This window comes from Coregonus clupeaformis, chromosome 28 (assembly GCF_020615455.1).
Source record: "Coregonus clupeaformis isolate EN_2021a chromosome 28, ASM2061545v1, whole genome shotgun sequence".
NCBI classification, from domain to species: Eukaryota; Metazoa; Chordata; class Actinopteri; order Salmoniformes; family Salmonidae; genus Coregonus; species Coregonus clupeaformis.
Window position 1 is genome coordinate 4325143 of NC_059219.1, and position 18323 is coordinate 4343465.

Genomic DNA, 18323 nt, shown 5'->3' on the forward strand with positions numbered 1-18323 from the left:
TAAAAAATGTAAATGAAATAAAGCTCCTCGGGGGTTTGTGATATATGGCCAATATATCACGACTAAGGGCTGTGTCCAGGCACTCCGCGTTGTGTCGTGCTTAAGAACAGCCCTTAGCCGTGGTATATTGGCCATATATCACACCTCCTCGGGCCTTATTGCTTAAATAACCCATACACTGCAGGAAATGGCAAACCAGAAGACTACATTAAACATTTATTGAATCACTCAAGACCTGTCATGGAAGACGGTGCCAAAGGTCCTGCTGACCTGTCACTCAATGATCTGGGTCCACTGAAGTGTATGTGGTTGAGGGATCGGATGTTTGTGGTGTGGTATTTGTGTGTGTGTGTGTGTGGGTCAATTTGTGTGTGTTTGCCTAGCCCAGCATATTGAACCCCAGTAGAGCTAGCTGATATTGATACTTATCCCTCAAGGCCCTATAGAGGAGGCTCTGGAAGCATTGGGTGTCGGCTGACCCTGCCTCTCGTGATGCAAGGTCACTATTTTTCCGTTGGTGTTGGCCATTACGTCACACACTGGCGTCAGCACCGCTGAATAATTCACATCGGGTTCTCCGCTTACGTCGGCATGGAAACGACGGCCCATTGTCCGGTGTGTTCCAAGCGGTTCCAGGTCTGAAATGGAACACCAATGCAGCTATGAAGGCTTCGATGGCAGAACCATTATGAATCTCAGCCCTCTCCCTACTTGCCTCAACCCAACCCCCTTAATTTCAATGTATAGTATCTCCATCCTACTCATCCTCCCTCATCCCACTCTCCCTTCATTTCCCTCCTCTCTTATCTATACTCTCCCTATCCATAGGGGGAGGTAACCCTAGTGTAATCACACTTCCTGCCCCTGTGGGCCTGGCAACAAAGCCCTTCTGATGATTGTTTTTCATATCCCAATCCTTTTCTCATAAATCCCTACCTCGATTATTCTTTCTTTCAATTCAATTTCAATTCAATTTAAGGGCTTTATTGGCATGGGAAACGTATGTTAACATTGCCAAAGCAAGTGAAGTAGATAGTAAACAAAAGTGAAATAAACAATAAATATTAACAGTAAACATTACACTCAGAAGTTTCAAAAGAATAAAGACATTTCAAATGTCATTATGTATATATACAGTGTTGTAACAATGTGCAAATAGTTAAAGTACAAATGGGAAAATAAATAAACATAAATATGGGTTGTATTTACAATGGTGTTTGTTCTTCACTGGTTGCCCTTTTCTTGTGGCAACAGGTCACAAACCTTGCAGCTGTGATGGCACACTGGTATTTCACCCAGTAGATAAGGGAGTTTATCAAAATTGGGTTTGTTTTCGAATTCTTTGTGGATCGCTGTAATCTGAGGGAAATATGTGTCTCTAATATGGTCATACATTTGGCAGGAGGTTAGGAAGTGCAGCTCAGTTTCCACCTCATTTTGTGGGCAGTGTGCACATAGCCTGTCTTCTCTTGAGAGCCAGGTCTGCCTACGGCGGCCTTTCTCAATAGCAAGGCTATGCTCACTGAGTCTGTACATAGTCAAAGCTTTCCTTAAGTTTGGGTCAGTCACAGTGGTCAGGTATTCTGCCACTGTGTACTCTCTGTTTAGGGCCAAATAGCATTCTAGTTTGCTCTGTTTCTTTGTTAATTCTTTCCAATGTGTCAAGTAATTCTCTTTTTGTTTTCTCATGATTTGGTTGGGTCTAATTGTGTTGTTGTCTCTGTCTCTCTGTCTCGCTCTCTCTCTCTCTGTCTCTCTATCTCTGTGTGCACTGATGGATTTTCTTGTTAATTGGGCCCTGAGTCAGAAGGTGTGTGTGAGAATAAGGAGAGCTGTGTGAGAGAGAGAGTGCCCGATGATATGAATGTGTATGTGCTTCAGTTTGTTGAACTTATTGCTCCATAATCATCAGTGCGTCACTCACCCGGACCCCCCACATCATCCCGTGTCCGTGCCGGAAATGGGGATAATTTAACACATGGGAACATTACCTGGGATTATCCAGGAATACTGTGAAATGTTCTGCTAGGAATTCCGAAAAGTCTATCTGAAGTAATTTTGAGCCTAACAACAGAGCTGAGGCCCCAGGTTGATGGCCCCAGACACAGTTATGGTTGACAGGAGAGTGGGATGGCTTTTAGGCCTGGAGCCTTTCCTGTAAACAGTCAACAGTTTCTGCTCCCTTTGTTAGAACAGGAAGAGAGTTTTGAGGGAGACTTCAATGGAAGTGTGTCAATGGGATTAGATGAAGCTGCTGTGCTACGGAGTCACTTGTATATGTATACAACATGTCAGATAGTGTTGAGTTGTTGATACTGTGTAATGTGTTTCAGAGCAGTGTTGGTTTAGGCATGTATTCTCCAACATGCATGCAGAGTTGTACTGATGTTGATTGCCTGTTGTTGTTTCCCCGGTTTCAACCTACAGTAGGTCGAAAATGTGCAGGTTAAGACAACAAATCTGTGACCAGCTCCGTTGCTAATTAGCATAGCTGGCCCCATTGTTGAACGATTTGAATTGGAAGCATAGAGAATCTAATTTCTGGTGAGAAAATGCAGCATTTCGGATGTTTTTCATTTGCCTCTTGAGGTAGTGTGGGAGTGATTATCTAGTGATCAGTTGAAACCATGATTCACTCACCCCTCTTATAATCCAGTCCGAACAGAACATTGGCCAACTACAGGCCTGTGCCTGTTGCTTGTTTATCTGTGTTAGCGACAGAGGTTAATTTGTGTGTGTGTGTGTTATGATTCATTTTGTATTCAGCTCAGCTCTGCAAATCAACATAATGGAGATAATCAAGCATATTTTATTTCATGCTGGCTGCTGTGTTGCTGACTGAGGTGCTATCAAAGTAGATTATGCTGACTTGATTAGGGATGCGACACACACACACACACACACGTAGATGTACACACCCACACAGTCTGGTACACGCATAGTCTGGTACATGCAGTCTCAGTTGTTTCTGATGTAAGGCCTCTGCGTTGGTTCTGTCAACGATCTCAATTATTAATACCACGTTAATAATCATCATTATTATTGTCTTTCCCCCCCCTCCCTCCCTCTCTTGCTCCGTAGCTCTGTATGCCCAAAGGCCTGTCGTTCAGGACGCAGGCGGACAGCCGGGAGCCCCAGTTCCACTCCTTCCTGATCACCCGGGAGGACGGCTCTCGCACCTACGGCTTCGTCCACACCTTCTACGAGGAGGTGACGTCCCCTCAGATCTGCTCGGCCATGCAGACCCTCTACCAGATGCACCAGGCCGAGAACCCTTCCTCCGCCACCCCCTCCTCCTCTTCCTCCTCTTCCTCCAGTATGGACTCTCTGGCTAGCAGCCTCGACGAAGCAGATTCTCCATCTTCATCATCTTGCCGGTCGGTGGCGTGCGGCGGCTACGACGCGTCGCGGGACACCCTCTACGTCTCCAAGGCGTTGTGTCTGATCACGCCCATGCCTTTCATGCACGCCTGCCGCCGTTTCCTGTCCCAGATGCACCGGGCCGTCACGGCTGCCTCGCCCCCGCCCCTCCCCCTGGAGAGCTACGTCCACAACGTCCTGTACGAGGTGCCCCTGCCCCCTCCGGGGCGCTCGCTGAAGTTCCACGGGGTGTACGAGCCCATCGTGTGTCAGCGTCCTGGGCCTGGGGAGCTGCCTCTGGCTGACTTCCCTCTGGGCCAGACCTTCACTCTGCTGGGGGTAGAGAACCTGGTGCAGCTGTTCAACTGCACCCTGCTGGAGATGCAGATTCTGCTCTACTCACAGGGTAAGGGGCGCTTATTATACGTGTATACACACAACTACACACACACACACACACTCCTCTCTGCCTCTACATTCCAGGTTGTTGAGTGGGGGTTGCTGCCACAGCCAGTGGTGATGACAGAAACCAGGTTGGGGGATGGTTGGATAAGTCATTCCTCCCTATTCCTCAACACATCCCCTCAGCTGGAGCCAATGGAACGTTACTGGCTGTGTCATTACTGCGGTGTGATCTGTGGTCCAGGCTTGTGCCTGGCTCCCTGGCCCTAATGAGTTTAGGATTAGACTACTGTAATCTGGGTGTGGTAGAGAGCTGTTCCTCTCCCTGGGACTGGATCTAGGCAGGTTGACTGACTGAGATTAGGAAGCATGGTCAGTCAAAGGACAAACAGACAGCAGTCTGTAGATGACAGGCCAAGACTGACTGTATCTGCCGTAGACTTCACTGTAGAATACAGAACACTAAACTAAAGGATGCCATTATCTGATTGCCTGAAGACTGTTGCAGAGAAAGCGACATTGCGAGAGCTTCTGGTGTGTTGACTGTTTGATTGGGTGGTTCTGGTCCATTGACATCCTTTGGAATGGAAAGTAGTCTTGCCTAATGAATTAATGGGTTATGAGTTTCCATTAAGTGGCTCTTGATTTGTTTTAGAGTTGATGGAGTTTAATTTCCCTAATGTAATGATCTGTAATGCATGGGAGTTCATTAGTTGAGTTTATGTCAGTCAAACAAAGGGATTCCACTGTGACTAGCACCATGCCATTTCTGTCTGCTTGAGAGAAAATGACAGCGACAGGCCTCCCTCCTCCTTCCTCATACACCCCTCCGCTCCCATCCATCCCCACTCATCTGTCATCTATCCATTGATGAGAAATTATCTCCCATGTTTAATTAATCAAATCAACTGTCAGACGGAATCGCTCCTAAAACAGAATAATTAAAAACCTCTCGTTCCGAATGAAAAAACATTCCAGTAACGTTTTAATGTTCCTCATTCTTCACCGGGAAGCGTTGGCGGCATCCTATTTCGCTCCTACCCTGTGACACGGCTGCTAAAAGGCATTCTAATTTCTCTATAATAAAAACACTGTGCTTCATTTGCCTGGAGGCGCTTTGATGGAAGGGTTGAGACACGGAAACTGCATCTATAACATGTTCTGTGGATACACATTTTGACATGCAGTTGAGAGAAAAGGTTGCAGTTTAAAAGCAAATTTCCTGCGATTCTACACATTCTGCCATGGCTGAGATTTAAAAAAAATATATATTTTTTAAAGCTAATTTCCTGCAATTCTATGCATTTTGCCATGGCTAATGCTGTGTTCTTTTGCTCAAACATAATAATAAAATCTATACTGCTAAAATCAATGTTTGGGGAATTGTTTTCTTCTCCCGGACTTTTATGTTGGTGATTGCTAGTTCTCAAAGATTATATACTAAAAAGGTCCATTATCTACTCTACATACATTATATCTGGTTGTAGTCGTTTAAGTTGACACTGAAAGCGCTTTTCCATCACGAAAATTAGGCGACCAGAAAAAACGCTTAGGCGGGCCGCCCAAGGATTTCAATAGCAGAAAAATCCCTGCATTCACCCAGAGAGACTTAGTCAGTCAGTGCACACAATAAGGTGGTTGATCAAAAGCATACTGTTGGTATGAAAATGAGTGGACTCTACACCATGTCTCCTTCCCCCCTCTCTCTGTGCTTGGAGTGCACCTGGTTTCTGTTGTTAACCATTGTTGGCTTGTCTCTTCCCTTCTGAGAGTGTGTGTCTGTTAGGGAACAGTTTCACTATGAGTTGCCTCAGGTCATATGTTCAGCCTTGAAACACAGCTGCCGATCTTTGTCTCTTCCGTTAAAATTTTCTACTTGGCCTCAGCAGCATTGTGGTCAGCTGTATCTGAATTGGATGTTTGCAGATGATGACTATGCAATGCATTCCCCTATTTATCAAGCAATAATATACAATATTTTACACACAACCCTCCATTGGAATTCAGTATTGGAGGGAGTTATGAAAGTTTAATGGCCCTGTGTAATAGAGTTAAACACTTTCGCGTCATCTCTGCCTGAAATCACCTCCCCATGTAGTTCAGCTGAGGTCAACGTCGGACAGAGAGAATAATATTATTCTGTTTTTTCACTCTTATTTTCCCCCCTCACCCCCCATGAGCCATTGCGGGGTGCTTTGATGTTTTTCGTGTTCGGGGAAAACTGGAGTCTGACATCTGTGAAGGGTTGCATATTAAATTAGGAAGAGCTGGCGTCAAATCAGCACGGCTTATGTATTAATGAAGTCTGTCGAGACGCTGTGTATTCATATTCATATAGAGGCCAAACTTATCTTCGCATAATACGATCATAACAGTGGATGAATGAGGAGGGAAAGAGGGGATATAGTTGCTGAGACATGAGTAAAGTACCATGAATCATCCTTTAATAAGAATCACTCTTTCTTTCTCTGCATCACAGAGCAGGCTGTGTCAAGTTAAAACCCTCAACATGCAGAGGCTTGTGAGAGTTTATTAGGTTATAAACTGGGTCATCTTCATTTTTGTGCTCTTATGTACCTCGTTGTGGTTCTATTGCTCTGTTTATTTCAGAGAGAGACTGGTTTCCCACAGGTAACGCCAAAAAGGCATGTTCAAGCAATGGACCCCCTTGGTTGTTGGCGATACTTTGAAGTAGTTACCGGTAAAATGATTGCAAGCATTTCTTTGGTAGACTAGAAGCTGAAGGGCAAATTGGTACAGTTATGCAATACAAATAAATGGATATTAGTGTGCTGTGTAGGTTCCTTTTATTTTATGCATTGCTTTAGTAAAGTAATGTAAAAGTCCCAAGTTATCTGCAGCTCTTCTAGGTTTCCCCTCATACAGTGGGGGAAAAAAGTATTTAGTCAGCCACCAATTGTGCAAGTTCTCCCACTTAAAAAGATGAGAGAGGCCTGTAATTTTCATCATAGGTACATGTCAACTATGACAGACAAATTGAGGGGGAAAAAATCCAGAAAATCACATTGTAGGATTTTTAATGAATTTATTTGCAAATTATGGTGGAAAATAAGTATTTGGTCACCTACAAACAAGCAAGATTTCTGGCTCTCGCAGACCTGTAACTTCTTCTTTAAGAGGCTCCTCTGTCCTCCACTCGTTAGCTGTATTAATGGCACCTGTTTGAACTTATCAGTATAAAAGACACCTGTCCACAACCTCAAACAGTCACACTCCAAACTCCACTATAGCCAAGACCAAAGAGCTGTCAAAGGACACCAGAAACAAAATTGTAGACCTGCACCAGGCTGGGAAGACTGAATCTGCAATAGGTAAGCAGCTTGATTTGAAGAAATCAACTGTGGGAGCAATTATTAGGAAATGGAAGACATACAAGACCACTGATAATCTCCCTCGATCTGGGGCTCCACGCAAGATCTCACCCCGTGGGGTCAAACTGATCACAAGAACGGTGAGCAAAAATCCCAGAACCACACGGGGGGACCTAGTGAATGACCTGCAGAGAGCTGGGACCAAAGTAACAAAGCCTACCATCAGTAACACTACGCCGCCAGGGACTCAAATCCTGCAGTGCCAGACGTGTCCCCCTGCTTAAGCCAGTACATGTCCAGGCCCGTCTGAAGTTTGCTAGAGTGCATTTGGATGATCCAGAAGAGGATTGGGAGAATGTCATATGGTCAGATGAAACCAAAATAGAACTTTTTGGTAAAAACTCAACTCGTCGTGTTTGGAGGACAAAGAATGCTGAGTTGCATCCAAAGAACACCATACCTACTGTGAAGCATGGGGGTGGAAACTTCATGCTTTGGGGGCTGTTTTTCTGCAAAGGGACCAGGAGGACTGATCCGTGTAAAGGAAAGAATGAATGGGGCCATGTATCGTGAGATTTTGAGTGAAAACCTCCTTCCATCAGCAAGGGCATTGAAGATGAAACGTGGCTGGGTCTTTCAGCATGACAATGATCCCAAACACACCACCCGGGCAACGAAGGAGTGGCTTCGTAAGAAGCATTTCAAGGTCCTGGAGTGGCCTAGCCAGTCTCCAGATCTCAACCCCATAGAAAATCTTTGGAGGGAGTTGAAAGTCCGTGTTGCCCAGCGACAGCCCCAAAACATCACTGCTCTAGAGGAGATCTGCATGGAAGAATGGGCCAAAATACCAGCAACAGTGTGTGAAAACCTTGTGAAGACTTACAGAAAACGTTTGACCTGTGTCATTGCCAACAAAGGGTATATAACAAAGTATTGAGAAACTTTTGTTATTGACCAAATACTTATTTTCCACCATAATTTGCAAATCAATTCATTAAAAATCCTACAATGTGATTTTCTGGAATTGTTTTTCTCATTTTGTCTGTCATAGTTGACGTGTACCTATGATGAAAATTACAGGCCTCTCTCATCTTTTTAAGTGGGAGAACTTGCACAATTGGTGGCTGACTAAATACTTTTTTCCCCCACTGTACATTATTGAGTATTGTGGTGTGAGGGTTTGGCTTGTATACAGTCAGTGTGTTATTGTACGAGTGTGTGGGTGTGCAGTGCACCACAGCTGTGCTAGCAAGTTTACTCAGCAACTCTCACACTCTCCTTTTAGTTCAGTCTTTCTCTCGGTTTCTCCCACTCTTTCTCACTCCGTCTCGCTCTTTCGCTACCACACTTTCTCTGTGTGTTGGTCTCCATCTCATTTCTCCGTCTCACTTTTCTTATCTGGGATCCAATCATATAATACATAACTGTAATCTTCAAACCACACTTTCACAGTGTTTCTAAATTACTCTCATTCCATTTTCAGGTGGTCCTGTGGTGCAAGTCTTTTATCAGGGCATTATTACTCCTGTCTATCATGGGTGTCTTTAGTTTTCTCATAAATATTCTATAAGTAGGAGCCTCTACATATGCCTTTTCACACCGGACCCCCTCCTTCTCTCCATTATTACTAATCATCTCCATGGTAGACAGGATGGCAGGTGGGGTAAATTATGCTCCCCTTCAGTCTGAGATATATAACAGTCCATTACACTTGTACCTGCAAGCACCCCTGTTCTGTTCCTAATTACTTGTTTGTAACCATGGCCTCAAAATTGAGAATTAGAGGTGCTGACAGTGGCTAATGGACACACACACAGGTGCTCCTGCAGTGCACACACACACACACAATGATTAATGGCCAGGTCTTGTGTGCTCTCTGCACAGCATTAGTGGACGTGTGTTATTAATATGATTAGTTGCACATGAGACAGAGAGGACGAGATGCTAAAGTGGAGCTGTTTTCAGCACTCTGAAAGAGCATCTGGATCCTTACAGCTACTCTGTTTGTCTAATACACAGTAACTGACCATTAGTCTCAGGAACAGAGCGAAGATGTAGCCAGTCTGGATCCATGCTCTGTATTGGAATGTATTGTGTGTCCAGTGTAATGTCCAGTGTAATATGCAATGCACCTCTGGATGTGCATTATATATAGTCCTAGATTCGGGAATAGAGAGATTGCAAATGAGTGTCTGTCCATCTGTCTGTGTGTGAGATGCATGCGTTGGTCTTTGCATGCGTTGGTCACTGCATGCGTTGGTCACTTGCAGACAGACTTTGAGAAAAGATAGATGCACACACACATGCCCACACACACACTCACGCAATACAAAAATGCTAGGTCCCCTAGTTCTCTTGTAGAATATAAATAGGCTTGGTCTCTGTTTAATGCGATGTCGGCCTTGAAAAGTGTAATGCATTTTGAATGAAAGTACACAGAACCTCTGTGCCTTAGCAGCAGAGAGATTGAGGGAGAGAGTGAAAGCGAGCAAGTGAGGGATGGAGAGAAGGGTAGAGGGAGAGAAGTTGAGTGGATAAATTGGTATAGGGTGGTGGTGTTTTATTATGAAGGTAATTCAGTCTGATCATTTTATTCATATCGGATGATGGAACTCCTGAACTCAATACCAAAGCCAGGCTGAGATCACGGGCCCTAATCTTTAACCTGGAATGGGAGACAATGCAGGCCAACACACGCGTACAGACACACACACACACACATACACACACACACACACACACACACACACACAGAATGGTGATTAAATTGAATCCATCAAAACAGAATTCCTTTCATCCCATATTGCGCCCAGATTCAATTTTGATCGGTTGATTTAAAGTTATTCTCTGCTTCTTTTTCTTTCCTCCCTCTCCAACATCTACCTTCCATTTCCCCTTCCCCCCCTCACCTTTCCAATCACTCACTCCGCCCCTCTTTCTCATCCACCTCTCCCCCTCCCAATTTACCTCTCTCTCCTCCCCCTCCTTCCCTCACCCTACCTCTCTCCAGACTACCAGCGGTTGATGACAGTTGCGGAGGGCATCACCACCCTGCTCTTCCCGTTCCAGTGGCAGCATGTCTACGTGCCCATCCTGCCCGCCTCACTGCTGCACTTCCTGGATGCCCCCGTGCCCTACCTCATGGGCCTGCAGTCCAAGGAGGGCACCGACCGCTCCAAACTAGAGCTGCCACAGGAGGTATGGACTACTGTGTGTGTCAGTGTCTGTGTGTGTGCGACTGTGAAAGGGTCTGTTTTTTTTTTTCTTTGTGTGGGTCTCATACAATAGGCAGTTACTGTAAGGGCTCATTGTTGCTGACTGCACACTGTCCAAGGCCATCCAACCCTGACTGTTCACAATGAGCCTCCCACGCACACAGACAGACTACCTGGCTCCTATTCAGACTGAGCAGGAAGCAGAAATGCACCTTTTAGACTCTTATTGTAGAGGAACGTCTATTGGAAGTTTATTTTAGTCTATTGGAGAGAGCTTAAACTTCTCAGAGATATTTCTATTGGTTTTATCACCCACAGCCCAATGTGTTTACATTGACCCCTATTGCTCCTGTGTAGAAAGAACTCAAACTGATATTTCTCTGGAAAGGCTTGGTGAATTTTGGGATAGTGTTTGTCTGTACCCTCTCCCTCCTCCCTCGCTCCCAGCTTGAGCGGCCTCGTCCTCAGACAGTGAAAGGGATGGAACCCTCGTGCACAGCGTGTGTGTGGGGGACGAGATAAGACTCTTAATGGTCTGGAACATTCCAAAGAGATTCCCAGCTTCAAGGCTCTCCCTCCTTCCTTCCCTCCCTCCCTCTCCCACCGCTCATTAATCTGGCCCATTCCGTATGGATGGTAATTATCCGAGTCAGTGCAGCATCCGGCGACATTCCCTGGTGCTGCTCCTGTCTCCTCCTCACAATCCAATTTTCTGCCCCTGTGTGTTCCTTCCTCCTCCCCTAAAGATCACACAGTGCCAAATGTTTTAATTTTGTAATATCTCTATTTCTGAATGATTTTTTGAAGTGAAGAGGATGACCTAGAAATGGAGGGATGAAATAACGGCTGAAAGGAAAGGAGGGAAGGATTATAGAGAAAGAGAGGGAAAGAGAGAGGATGTGAATGGTGAATGAATGAAAGAAAGACTTGCCTTTTTGAACCCTGGCTCTGTAGAAATAATTAATCGAATTTCCATTTCAAATGGCAGAACAGTAATTAGTCTCCTAATCATATTAGTCATGTTTGCATAGCAAATAGCAAACAACTACAGTGAGGGGAAAAAAGTATTTGATCCCCTGCTGATTTTGTACGTTTGCCCACTGACAAAGAAATGATCAGTCTATAATTTTAATGGTAGGTTTATTTGAACAGTGAGAGACAAAATATCAACAAAAAAATCCAGAAACACGCATGTCAAAAATGTTATAAATTGATTTGCATTTTAATGAGGGAAATAAGTATTTGACCCCCTCTCAATCAGAAAGATTTCTGGCTCCCAGGTATCTTTTATACAGGTAACGAGCTGAGATTAGGAGCACACTCAGTCCTTCACGGCGTAGTGTGTTACCAATTGTTTTCTTGGTGACTATGGTCCCAGCTGCCTTGAGATCATTGACAAGATCCTCCCGTGTAGTTCTGGGCTGATTCCTTACCATTCTCATGATCATTGCAACTCCACGAGGTGAGACCTTGCATGGAGCCCCAGGCCGAGGGAGATTGACAGTTATTTTGTGTTTCTTCCATTTGCGAATAATCGCAACTGTTGTCACCTTCTCACGAAGCTGCTTGGCGATGGTCTTGTAGCCCATTCCAGCCGTGTGTAGGTCTACAATCTTGTCCTGACATCCTTGGAGAGCTCTTTGGTCTTGGCCATGGTGGTGAGTTTGGAATCTGATTGATTGCTTCTGTGGACAGGTGTCTTTTTATACAGGTAACAAGCTGAGATTAGGAGCACTCCCTTTAAGAGTGTGCTCCTAATCTCAGCTCGTTACTTGTATAAAAGACACCTGGGAGCCAGAAATCTTTCTGATTGAGAGGGGGTCAAATACTTATTTCCCTCATTAAAATGCAAACATTTTTGACATGCGTTTTTCTGGATTTTTTTGTTTGTTATTCTGTCTCTCACTGTTCAAATAAACCTACCATTAAAATTATAGACTGATCATTTCTTTGTCAGTGGGCAAACGTACAAAATCAGCAGGGGATCAAATATATTTTTCCCTCACTGTGTATATATATATACAGTTGAAGTCGTAAGTTTACATACACTTAGGTTGGAGTCATTAAAACTCGTTTTTCAACCACTCCACAAATTTCTTGTTTTGGCAAGTCGGTTAGGACATCTACTTTGTGCATGACACAAGTAATTTTTCCAACAATTGTTTACAGACATATTATTTCACTTATAATTCACTGTATCACAATTCCAGTTGGTCAGAAGTTTACATACACTATGTTGACTGTGCCTTTAAACAGCTTGGAAAATTCCAGAAAATGATGTAATGACTTTAGAAGCTTCTGATAGGCTAATTGACATCATTTGAGTCAATTGGAGGTGTACCTGTGGATGTATTTCAAGGCCTACCTTCAAACTCAGTGCGTCGTTGCTTGTCATCATGGGAAAATCAAAATAAATCAGCCAAGACCTCAGAATTTTTTTTATAGACCTCCACAAGTCTGGTTCATCCTTGGGAGCAATTTCCAAACTCCTGAAGGTACCACGTTCATCTGTACAAACAATAGTACGCAAGTATAAACACCATGGGAACACGCAGCCGTCAAACCGCTCAGGAACGAGACGCGCTCTGTCTCCTAGAGATGAACGTACTTTCGTGTGAAAAGTGCAAATCAATCCCAGAACAACAACAAAGGACCTTGTGAAGATGCTGGAGGAAACCGGTACAAAAGTATCTATATCCACAGTAAAACGAGTCCTAAATCGACATAACCTGAAAGGCCGCTCAGCAAGGAAGAAGCCACTGCTCCAAAACCGCCATAAAAAAGCCAGACTAAGGTTTGCAACTCCACATGGGGACAAAGATCGTACTTGTTGTTGAAATGTCCTCTGGTCTGATGAAACAAAAATATAACTGTTTGGCCATAATGACCATCGTTATGTTTGGAGGAAAAAGGAGGCTCTTGCAAGCCGAAGAACACTATCCCAACCGTGAAGCACGGGGGTGGCAGCATCATGCTGTGGGGGTGCTTTGCTGCAGGAGGGACTGGTGCACTTCACAAAATAGATGGCATCATGGAAGGAAAATTATGTGGATATATTGAAGCAACATCTCAAGACATCACAAAGCCCTGACCTCAATCCTATAGAACATTTGTGGGCAGAACTGAAAAAGCATGTGCGAGCAAGGAGGCCTACAAACCTGACTCAGTTACACCAGCTCTGTCAGGAGGAATGGGCCAAAATTCACCAAATTTATTGTGGGAAGCTTGTGTAAGGCTACCTGAAACGTTTGACCCAAGTGAAACAATTTAAAGGCAATGCTACCAAATACTAATTGAGTGTATGTAAACCTCTGACCCACTGGGAATGTGATGAAAGAAATAAAAGCTGAAATAAATCATTCTCTCTACTATTATTCTGACATTTCAAATTCTTAAAATAAAGTGGTAATCCTAACTGACCTAAGACAGGGAATTTTTACTAGGATTAAATGTCAGGGATTGTGAAAAACTGAGTTTAAATCTATTTGGCTAAGGTGTATATAAACTTCCGACTTCAACTGTATATCCAGGCAGTATACAGTATCATTGTTCCCCGGTCCCAGGGCTGAGTGTCTCAGATGGAGGAGGGCTATAGAGCTGGAGCGGCAGGGTGATACATTAGACTGGGGGCTTTGGGAGAGAAAGCTGTAAGCCCATTTCTACCACTGTAAGCTGCCATTATGGTTGGTTTTTGAGTGTGTCTGTGTTGCTTTGTAAGTGTCTGTTAGAGTAAGACAGTAGGGATGATAGGTTTGTTTGAATTTCTATGTGTGTCTGTGGGATTTGTGGGATTTGTGGGTGTGATTTAGTGTGTGTGTGCAGGCATGTGCATGTGTTTGTTTCTGTGTTGTCTGGCACACTACCCTTGAGCTCAGGGTTTTTGTCGTAATTCCGGTGGTTTGTCACAATAACTCCATTATATCACATTTGGGTTTAATACTGACAATCTCTTTATAGTGTCAATCACATACTGACCCAGTTACCCAATACTCAATCTGTTTATGTCCAGTCCCAACACACCCCTCTCTGAGTATCTATTTATTGAGCAATAGCTATGTTATAATTGTTGTATAAACTTCCATGTCATTCCAAACCTCTCTCTCTCTCCTTACAGGCTAACCTTTGCTTCGTGGACATTGACAACCACTGCATTGAGCTGCCTGAGGACTTCCCCCAGTTCCCTAACAAACCAGAGTTCATCCAGGAGCTCAGTGAAGTCCTCCTCCGCTACGGCCTATCCCCAGTGGGGGGCGCTCCTCCAATCTCTGACCCCCCCTCCACCACCACCACCCCTGGCTCCGTCTCTACCCGTCACCCTGGTCTGAAAGGCCAACAGGCCCTGAGGGAGCTCGAGGATGATGGGAGGAATGGGAACCTAAGAGGGGAGCAGTTAGCTGTGTTGGAGCTTCTCCAAGGGAACGCTACTCTGGAAAGACTCCAGGCTCTGGCTAAGAGAACGGGGGTCCGTGTGGAAGCCCTGAGGGGGGTAGGGGGTGAGGGAGAGGGCCAGGGGGGGAGGACGGCAGTCGAGGAGGAAGAGCTGAGGAACGCTAAGCTGAATGTACAGCTGAGGGAGGTGTTCGCTAGCAGATTTACCACGATGTTCGCGGACTATGAGGCCTTCGTCATCCAGAGCGCTCCGGACCTGGAGTCCTGGCTCACCAACCGAGAGCAGATGCACAATTTTGATAAGGTGAGATGGGTTTACACACAGAGACATTTTACCTTGATCTAATGGGCTGTTTATTGAGGCCTGTGTTGTGTGATAATAGAAGTCCACTGGGGTATTACCATGTTTGTGAGATGCTGGATTCAATTATTTCGTAAAACCCATCCACTATAAAAAATATTAAATTTGATAAATAAGTAAGATGAACACAGCTGGAGCTGTTAAGACGTGGTATTGGCAATAACAATGTTTGCATTTATAAAATCACTGGGGAAATACATTCATATCAGCAAACAGCCAGCAAACAGAGTTGGTTGGTGTGTGTTTACGCTACGTGCTGTGCACCCACAGATGGGCAGTATTAGCAGACACTCTTATCCAGAGTGACTTACAGTCAGTGCATTCAACCAAGGTAGATGAACAACAACATATCACAGTCATAGCAAGTAAAACGTTTCTGTAACCATTACTGAGAATGTTGTTTCTGTTCGGGCCGGCTACTGTAAATGTATTTCTGTATTTTAAAATACAAAATACATGTATTTTAATTAAATACATTTCAAAAGACAAGTATTTTGTATTTTATTTTGATGCATTGATCTTTATGGTATTTTATAATTGTATTTTGTAATTTCTGTCCGTCCCTGTGTGTACCTATATCATTTTGTAATTACATTTGTATCTTTCCCTACCTAGCAGTATTTGTCTTCATATCTTTCCCTGCGTGTGCATGCATGTTAATGTATCTGTGTCTATACTAACATATCTCCTCTCTCCAGGCATCCTTCCTGTCTGACCAGCCGGAGCCCTACCTGCCCTTCCTGTCCCACTTCATCGAGACCCAGATGTTCGCCACCTTCATCGACAACAAGATCATGTCCCAATGGGAGGAGAAGGAGCCGCTGCTCCGTGTGTTTGACGGACGTATCGATAAAGCTCGTCTATACAATGTTAGAGCCCCAAGTCTGAGGTCCTCCAACTACCAGAGGTGCACCATCCTCAAGGAGTCAGGTGAGTCAGAGGAGAGCGGTGAGGGGCTGTGTTGGGAGGGGGGGGGGGGTGTGTGTGTGTGTGTGTGGACGAGAGAGAAAGACAGATAGAGAGGGACAGGTGGAATTGAAGGAAAAGTCGTTTGGTAGGTAATTGGTAGGTAATAGACAAATATGGATAGAGGTAGAGAGAGGAGAGGGACTAATTGAAAGTTTGGGCTTGAATGAGAATGTGCTCTCTGTGCTGTCTGTCTGATCAGCATGCTGTAGATGACTTCTGTCTATCAGTCTGTCTGCCTGGCTGGCATACCAATCATGCTTTAACAGAGGTCACACAGGACTCATTTTAAAAGGACTCCTTATAAATCCATCTCTTTCCACATCCATCCTATTACTTTCCTTCTCATCCTCCTGTCCTCCCTCTTGACCTCTCATCTGTTCATTGGGAACGTCAGACTTCTCTCCACTCAGCAGATGCTCTCCTTTTTTCCCTATTTGTCTTTGTCTCAAAGAAAGCCTCACCCCACCAAGCTCATTCTTCTACGCTCTCTCTCTCTCTCTCTCTCTCTCACTCTCACTCTCACACACACACACACACACACGCACACACACACACATCCACATGCATATACACACACACACACACCCACACGCTTCCCCCAAAACACCCCCGCCGCCCCTACCCCTCTGAGTCAGTCCTGAGTCTGGCTTCCTCACTTCCTTTTGCCTACGCTGCAGCAATCAGAGACTTAATGAGGGCAAGCCAAATGAGCACTAATTAAGATCAAAAAGACCTGACCAGACACTCTCACAGACAAAGGGTGTGTGTGTGTGTGTGTGTGTGTGTGTGTGTGTGTGTGTGTGTGTGTGTGTGTGTGTGTGTGTGTGTGTGTGTGTGTGTGTGTGTGTGTGTGTGTGTGTGTGTGTGTGTGTGTGTGTGTGTGTGTGTGTGTGTGTGTGTGTGTGCATGCTCACATCCGTGAGTGGTACAGGTATGGGGAGTCAATTCACAGGGCCCGACATTGGCAGATTTTAATGGAGCGAGTGCTGTAAAAGCCTAATTGCTCAGGGAGAGCTCTTTCAGAGGTGGTGGTGCGTGTAGTTACCCAATTAAACACACCAAAGAAACTATTTTATTCTGCTTAATTTCCCTCAGTCGCTCCAGTGCTCCTCTCTCTCTCCTGTCTGATAAACAATGAGGACTGAGATTGGAAGATACATTCTGAGGGTTTTGTTAGACAAAAAAAGGTCCAATACAAGCCATGTAAAAAATTACCTCGCCAACAGATGCGCTGTTTATCACCGCGAGCAGGGGTTAATTGACGGATGCCTGTTGGTTTGGGTTGAGGCGTACTGCGTCTGTTTTCTCTACCTTGTGTTCATTAAAGAAAGAAAGGAAATGGTTAGAGAATGTGGTCCTCTGTAGCTCAATTGGTAGAGCATGGCACTTGTAACGCCAGGGTAGTGGGTTCGATCCCCGGGACCACCCATACGTAAAAATGCATGCATGCATGACTGTATGTCGCTTTGGATAAAAGCGTCTGCTAAATGGCATATTATATTATATTATAGATAGGTTTGGAGAGCGAACAGAAAGACCGAAAGAGAGACCGAGAAAGAAAGAGCAAGCAGCGAGAAAAAGAGAGTGGGGTGTTTATATAGTAGATGAGCAGGAAAGAGAGAGGGAGAGAGGAGGATGAAAGGACAGCAGTAAAGCATGTCCTGTAATGAATTGAACAAACACAAAGCTTTGATGTCCTGCCAAGCTTTGTGTAGAGGAGCACAAGAGTGTCAGCTTATTGGTCTGTGCGTGTGTGTTTGTGTAGGTGTGAATGCACTTGTGTGTATGTGTCTTTGTGTGTATGTCTCTTCATTCAAAGTGAACTCAAAGGTTTAGTCCTAGCACTGTACAGAATGTATTCTCAAGTAGAGGTTACACCAAAAGAAGGCCTTACTCAAATCCCCCCTCTTGATTTGATCTCCCTCCCCAGCCCAGGCCATCGAACAGCGGCTGATGAAGATCGACCACACAGCCATCCACCCACACCTGTTGGATATGAAGATTGGACAGGGCAAATATGAACAGGGCTTCTTTCCCAAGCTGCAGTCTGACGTGCTCTCAGTCGGACCCATCAATAACAAGTGAGTATATAATGCCATTACCGAAGAGGCAACCAATGACAGGCATTGTTTCTGGGTAAAAATGATAATGGTTTGAACATAGAATGGCTAAATGAACGTAATAGATATGCTACAGTTGTGCTACAGTGATGTAGTCCACGTTAACAAATGTTTTCCCCTAATCTTCCATCTGTAATATGTAGTTGAGTAAAGTCTATATACATTTTTATGTGGT

The 18323-nt window shown here is 44.6% G+C and overlaps 1 protein-coding gene across 10 annotated transcripts in view; it reads left to right on the top strand.

Moving 5' to 3' along the window:
* Positions 1-18323, top strand: part of LOC121542551 (DENN domain-containing protein 5B) — a 69365-nt gene that overhangs the window by 38649 nt on the left and 12393 nt on the right. For all 10 annotated transcript variants that reach the window (XM_041851950.2, XM_041851953.2, XM_041851955.2 and 7 more), the window contains 5 exons: positions 3082-3766; positions 10105-10292; positions 14424-15002; positions 15758-15989; positions 17959-18109. In XM_041851950.2, the coding sequence (XP_041707884.2) occupies positions 3082-3766; positions 10105-10292; positions 14424-15002; positions 15758-15989; positions 17959-18109 (1835 nt within the window). The remainder of the gene's footprint in view (positions 1-3081; positions 3767-10104; positions 10293-14423; positions 15003-15757; positions 15990-17958; positions 18110-18323) is intronic.